A 6,551-nucleotide genomic window follows, 5' to 3' on the forward strand; every position below is an offset into this window, starting at 1 on the left:
TCATGTGAGTTTTCCTTGTCTTTCACATGAAAGGTTTATGCACATTAAACATGTGAGAAAGAAGAGAGTGGGGCTCAAAGTTAGGTCTTCCTCGTGTGATATAAGGCAACAATGAAAGCTCAATCAATTATTTGACGTCCTTCACCATCTTTCCTATATAAGCCAGTGCAAAAACAGAGGAAATGGGGCTTGGCATTATATCCAAAACTCTTAAATTAGAAAAGAGTTTGTTGCTAAAGTTAAAGTTTGGTAAACTGTAAATGCAAACTCTTGAAAAACCAGTCCTGTAGTTATCACTTGGCCTGACTTCTGTTTGTTCGTCTTTTAAAAACTCCAATCTTTTCTAGAGAAGCACATGCCGGCTTTGCTTAGTCGTGGAGTTTAGGGTTACTAAAGCTAATGAATAAGAGTTCAAGTTTGAACACATATAACTAAGAAAACAACCAGCAACATAATCAAAGAACAAAAATGAACAAAGAAAACAAATCCATCAAGCTAATACATACATATACACAATATCGCTAGCTGTAGTTCCTCATTTTTGCATGCCCGCACGTATTCCTATGATCGAATAAGAGTCATATATGGAACGCTCAGGTAGAGCTCTATTAGGTTGTAAAAATTTTATTAGTCAATTATCATAATTGCTAGCAGTGGAATTAAATACCAAAATTTCGATGAAAAAATGAAGGCAAAAGTCAGAAAGTGGCTTTGCAGTAACAAGGTGGACAAGTGGGCAGGGAATTTATAAAGAGCATGTGAAGATTTCCTTGCTTCGATTGCAAGAGTTAGGCCAATGTCGTTCGTCAATTTCTCACAGGAATTCATCAAAATGGACAAGTATTAATCAAAAGCAAAGCTAACATTTTCTAAAAATGGTTTGTATGTAGATTGTGGCGAGTCAATTGTCTAGAGGAGATGCATATACCCATTTCATCGACCAGGCCACCAGGTTTAGATTTGTAATAAACATGGAATCATGGGTCGAGACTTATAATTGAGTTGGACTGAGTTTAGACAGGATATTAAGTACATAGATGGATAATAATTCATTGAGTGATTTTGTTTTATTTTTTATTTCTTTCTTTCACTAGCAATCACTTATTGAATTTATTTATATCCTATGAATGGACCCGTTTTGTCTTCATGTATTTATTATCCCATGTTATTGGTTTGCCAAGATGTTGGACTCTAGCCAATTCTAACTTGTGTATCAATCTAATACTCCCCAGAACACTTGTCCGTTTCAATGTTAATAATTAAGCTACTAGTAAAGCCCTTGAAATGTAGCGAAACCTTAAAGATTCACCCTATCTAAACCATGTTTTTAAGGTTATCATATAAGTGATCGAAGTACATTAACATTAACATTAACAGAAAAGCTAAAGGGTGTGAGAGAAGGTAGTAATCACTCACATTATATATTACAATAGTGTATTGTTTTTCTTTTTTCTTTTTTTTTGAATTTTTGTTGTTATTTTTTTTTATCTCATCTTTCAATATTAAAGTCAATAAGAATTAGGTTTTGTAATTATTTATTTTTGCTTTTTTATAGGGTCAAAGTGGTTGCAAGTTTGTCAGAGTAATACAAGTTGTTTTGATTTATGAGTTTGTTAAGATTTTTTTTTTTAATTGAACTTGAATTTGTTATATATCTTTATTTTTTCTAATATAATTCCATGCTATTAAACTTTATAAAGTTCATGGATCTCTTCATAGATTTGACTGGTTGACATGGTTCGCAAGTCTGAATTATTTAACTTTTTTTATTTCATTTATAGATATTTGATTAATTAAAAATTCAGTTTTATAATTTGTTTCATTTCACTTTCTATAAGGTTAGTGTTTGATTTTGTGATTGTTTATTTTTGTTATCATATAGTTAAATAAGAAATAGCTTAAAAAAATCTATAATCTTAGTGAAGTCCATAATTCGATCCACGTGTTTGGCGTGCTAGCCTAAGTTATCTAATTCACAGGTTTGACAGGGTATTCACCAATTGAATTTTTATTTTTGTTTTTGGTTCTTTATTTTTTTAATTTTTAATTTTTAATTTATTTTTTATTCTTTATTTTTTTAATTTTAATTTTTTTAATTTTTTCTTCAATATTAAATTGGTTAGGAAATAGACTGCATAATTTATTTTTGTTTGTATTTTGTAAGGTTATCACAATTTCAAATAAAAGTCTATTTTAGGGTTGATGTTCAATTTTGCAATCATTTATTTTTATTTTATAATTAAATAATTTTTTTTTATAAAACCGGTTATTAAACCTAATAGAATCCATAACCTAAGTTGTAGGGGGCCAAAGTTGATCCAACTTGTCATTGTCTTGATATTTTTTCTAAAAAAATTATCATCTTGAAAAATTCATATTACCTTTAGATCCATAAAATCAACCCCACTTAGCCATATTTAATGATATTATCAAAAAATTCTTTGCATTCTTAACATTCCCTTTTACATTTAAAAAAAATTGATTTGATCATGGTAAGTGCAACACAACACTCTAATCTTATTTTATTTCTTTTGAGTTACAGGAGAGATTACCATATCGATCTTTTCTTATGATAGCCTTAATGTTAGTGAAGACTATTAGCTAGAAGATTCAAATTGATTTATATCATTTTTTACAAAAATACCTAGAGTAAAATTTATTATTCAAATAATAACAATTTAAAAGATATTTGAATTAGTTAATAGATTGTGGTTTAACTTGAATTAATGTCTCTCCTTTCTTAAAAAAAAAATATCGAGTTAGATCTTCTTTCATATAATTAACATAAAAAAATAATGAAATGACGGTTTCTTTATGTCAACACCATACTATTGTTTTTACTCTCAATATATATATATATATAAGCAAGGTAACCGAAAGCCGTCAAGATCATTTGCCATGAAATATATATAAACGTATGCAAAGTATTTATAGCATACTATATGTATGTATATATATTACAAACCGTGCGTAAATGCATAATGAGTTTTAGCGTATAGAGAATACTACGGAGAGGTAACTATAGACAAACCTAAATATTGATCCAAAATAGGATCAGCCCGAGATGTTTACATATATTTAATCGCCATTAAGCAGTTGCATGGACCAGAGATCGTCCATGCTCCAGTAGTTTTCGTTCAGTTCTTGAGGTATATTCCCACCAGAAAAGGCCCCTACGTCTCCTTGATATAATGGTGGACAATAGGCCTCCATTTGGTCGGTTGCGCTGGAAACTTGGCAAGTACTGCTCCCATCTTCATTAGTCTCAGAACTCCCCGCCGCAAATGGTTCAGTTTGCTTAGTATGCTTCTTGATTCTAGTTCTCCAGTAATTCTTTATTTCGTTGTCGGTCCTCCCTGGAAGATGCTTTGCAATTTTCGACCACCTAGACGTGCCAAGAATTTCCTTCTGGTCAGTTCTTTTATGATATGCATATGATCTATGTTTGAGGAAGAATTTGAAAAAAAAAAAAAAAGAAGCTCTGGAAATCAAGTGTGAGGACGAACTTGTTTCTAGAAATTGTTCGACCAGTATGTAAACCAGTTAAAGTTCTTATAGAAAACACTCAATATTCAAGGATCACATTTACCATAACAAAAGAGTACGTAAACGCAAGACATTTAAGTACTATCAGCAATTGGAATTAAGTTGTAATGCATGACTATGGCAATAAGACTTTCACTCGAGCTTTTCGCTGTAAGAGGTCTACCCGATAATTGAAGACCCTGCTAGAGTCGCTACAAAACAGATGACATTATAAGACTATTGACATGACCACACAAGACAACACATTTTGTTTTCTTTCAGGGACAAGACGCATAATCTCACAATTAAACCAAGATAGCTTTGTGAGGTCCCCTCTCCCTTAAGCTAAAGTTCATATGAAATGATAGAGGAATTGTTGGTGTAAATAATAATTACCAGCCCCATGAATGGTTGAATGTGTTAGATTTACAGGATGGTTGACTTTTGAGGTGTGGAATTACAGTGGTAGGAAATCTTCGCACTACATTTTCTAGAAAAGAAAAGGGTTTTACAAATCAGAATCTGCAATGGAAAAGGCATTTGTACATCAAAAGCCAAAGATTTAATTTGAAGTTTCTATGCTTTTATAAGTGTTTAGATCTCTAATCATTCATAGAGGAAATGTATTTAACCAAAAAAATAATAATCTATACAAATATGTAGTGATATCCAACGATTTTGAGTAGAAAATACATCAAACTCCCAATCACATATACACCTACAACCATGGTAAAAAAAACCAGACAATAAAAGGAAATAAACACTTTACCACAAAAAAAGAGTTGGAACAATATGGTTAATGTCTACGTCAATCCATTCCGAACAGCTTCTCTTTCACGGAAAAGGAGGGATTCCCATATGAAAACTTGGAAAAAAAAAAAACCTTCAAATAGAAAATAAGAAACTAGAAACTTTTGTTGCCAATTCTGTATGGATTTCTTTCACGTTGCCCACAAGTGGCCAGTATAAAAAATATAGCTTTAATATTAGATTCTGATATATTTTTAGAACCCTTTCAGGACTTCGAACTTGATTACCCTCGGTGTGGAAGACTCCTTTTTGTGTGTTTTGAAGAGAGAAAAAAAAAATTACCTTTTTATTTTTTGAGTAATAACACTTTTACACGTTGAGCGGGGATCCATCATCCTTCATGCATCCAGCACGCAAGTAGCCTCAATCTCCTAATAATTTTGGTGACTATCTTGGTTGGAATATATATATATATATATATGTATATATATATTGTTGTTGTTATAGTTTTGGGGTTAGGGATTTGATATATAAAAGACGAAAAAATCGTGCGTGATCTCTTCAAATACTTTGGTCTTCTTGACCTTCAAGAGCTGATTTATTTGATGATTTTCCATATATATGTGTGTGTGCTAGATGGAGGATAGATTTCATTAAAAAGTGATATCCCCCAGCTCCATCTTATCATATAACAACTAAAATTAGAGAATATGTTAAAGCTGAAAAGTTTTGCTAGCCACATGTTGTAAATCCCCATGTGTTGAATTCAAATTCTTGCTAGGAATTAACAGCTCAGACCCTACCTAGCAACATTTATTTCTCCTCCTCATGTACATTGAGGCTGTCCGAAGAAACTAGGGACTTTAAGAACGGTGCTTTCCTTGATAACAACAAGTATAGCTAAGAAATCAGGGAATTGAATCTCTTCTACGTCTTCCAATATCGACAAACATACAATGCAATATTTTTTATTGCTAGAGCATGGTGGAGAAAGGAAAGTAAGTAAAGCCACACACACACACATATATATATATATGTATATATTTCTTGATGCTGTTTCCCAACTTAGCATGCAGTTCCATGATCAAGAGCTGTTCTTCAGGAGTAATATTCCCTCTTCGAAGGTCAGGCCGTAAGTAGTTGAGCCAACGGAGCCTACAACTCTTTCCGGTACGTTTCAGACCTACAAGGTTATCAAACAAAAAGATGGCTTGTGTTGCTTGCTCGCCAAAACAACTAAAATGTTGTATATATTATGTTTTCGTAAACTAATATAATAACAAAAAAAAAAATTGGATGATCATATTAGAAATATTGGTGCAACGTACTGGTCATACAAGTTTATTGTGGTTGGCCCTATCTTACAATATCATTGTAATTCCTTATGATACAATTTTTTCAGTTACAAACATTTGCAAAATTTAGCGTCGTGCTCCTTCATCTTTCCTACTTACTGCCCCCATCTTTTTCTGGTTTTTGTTCTGCTTGCATCATCAGTTTTATCTCTTCCTGATCATTGTGCTTTTTTTTTTTTTCAATTGAATCTTTTCTGTCGTTTTAGATAGCGATTTTCTGACCATCTTGTGTAATTTTTTATTATTACTCTTAATAAAATTATGATCTCATTTCCACAAGGAAAAAAGGCTGACAGAGAAGAAATGGTGCAATAGATTACCTGCAGCTTTTGCAAGCGAGTTCCATACACCTTCACCATGGTTCGCGATGTAGTTGGTTAAGATCAAGTCTTCTTCCAAGGTCCATGGCCCTTTTCTCACTTCAACATCCTGAGAGTTGCATGGACTTTTATCCATTTCTTTTTCTTGGAGAGAGAGAGAGAGAGAGAGAGGTATAAAAGGTTTGAAAGAGAAAGAGAGAGGGGGAGGGGGAGGGAAGAGAGTGATATAATGAGACAAGGAGGGTGGGTTTTTGTAGAGGAAATCTAAGATAATATAATATTATCTAGCCGGTAATCGACATTAATCTGTGTCACGTATGTGAGATTCGTTGATGTAATTATTTGTGTTTTAAAAACTTTAATAAAAAATTAATATTTTTTTCTTTAAATTAATATTTTTTAGTTTTTTTAGATATTTTAATATACTGATATTAAAAATAATTTTTTAAAAATAAAAAATATTATTTTGATATATTGTTAAGTAAAAAATACTTTAAAAAACATCTATACTCTTTAATATTTTTTTAATAGTAAATGCATTCATATATTTAAATGATATCTGTTAGATAAAATTATATATTAATGTTTTAATAAATATAAT

The 6,551-nt window shown here is 31.6% G+C and overlaps 1 protein-coding gene across 2 annotated transcripts; it reads right to left on the bottom strand.

Moving 5' to 3' along the window:
• Positions 1 to 2,906: 2,906 nt before the first annotated feature.
• Positions 2,907 to 6,179, bottom strand: LOC105111479 (myb-related protein 305). Of its 2 annotated transcripts, none has more exons than XM_011006842.1 (3): positions 5,951 to 6,179; positions 5,296 to 5,458; positions 2,907 to 3,385 (listed from the first exon to the last, which is right to left on the bottom strand). In XM_011006842.1, exons 1-3 carry the CDS (start codon positions 6,084 to 6,086, stop codon positions 3,079 to 3,081), a joined length of 606 nt encoding a protein of 201 aa, XP_011005144.1. In that variant the 5' UTR covers positions 6,087 to 6,179; the 3' UTR covers positions 2,907 to 3,078. The 2 variants fall into 2 exon arrangements, with proteins under 2 accessions (XP_011005144.1, XP_011005145.1); XM_011006843.1 differs by having other exon boundaries at positions 2,907 to 3,387; positions 5,331 to 5,458; positions 5,951 to 6,178.
• Between the last annotated feature and the right edge of the window lie 372 nt (positions 6,180 to 6,551).

This window comes from Populus euphratica, unplaced genomic scaffold (genome assembly GCF_000495115.2).
Source record: "Populus euphratica unplaced genomic scaffold, PopEup_1.0 scaffold521.1, whole genome shotgun sequence".
Lineage (NCBI taxonomy): Eukaryota > Viridiplantae > Streptophyta > Magnoliopsida > Malpighiales > Salicaceae > Populus > Populus euphratica.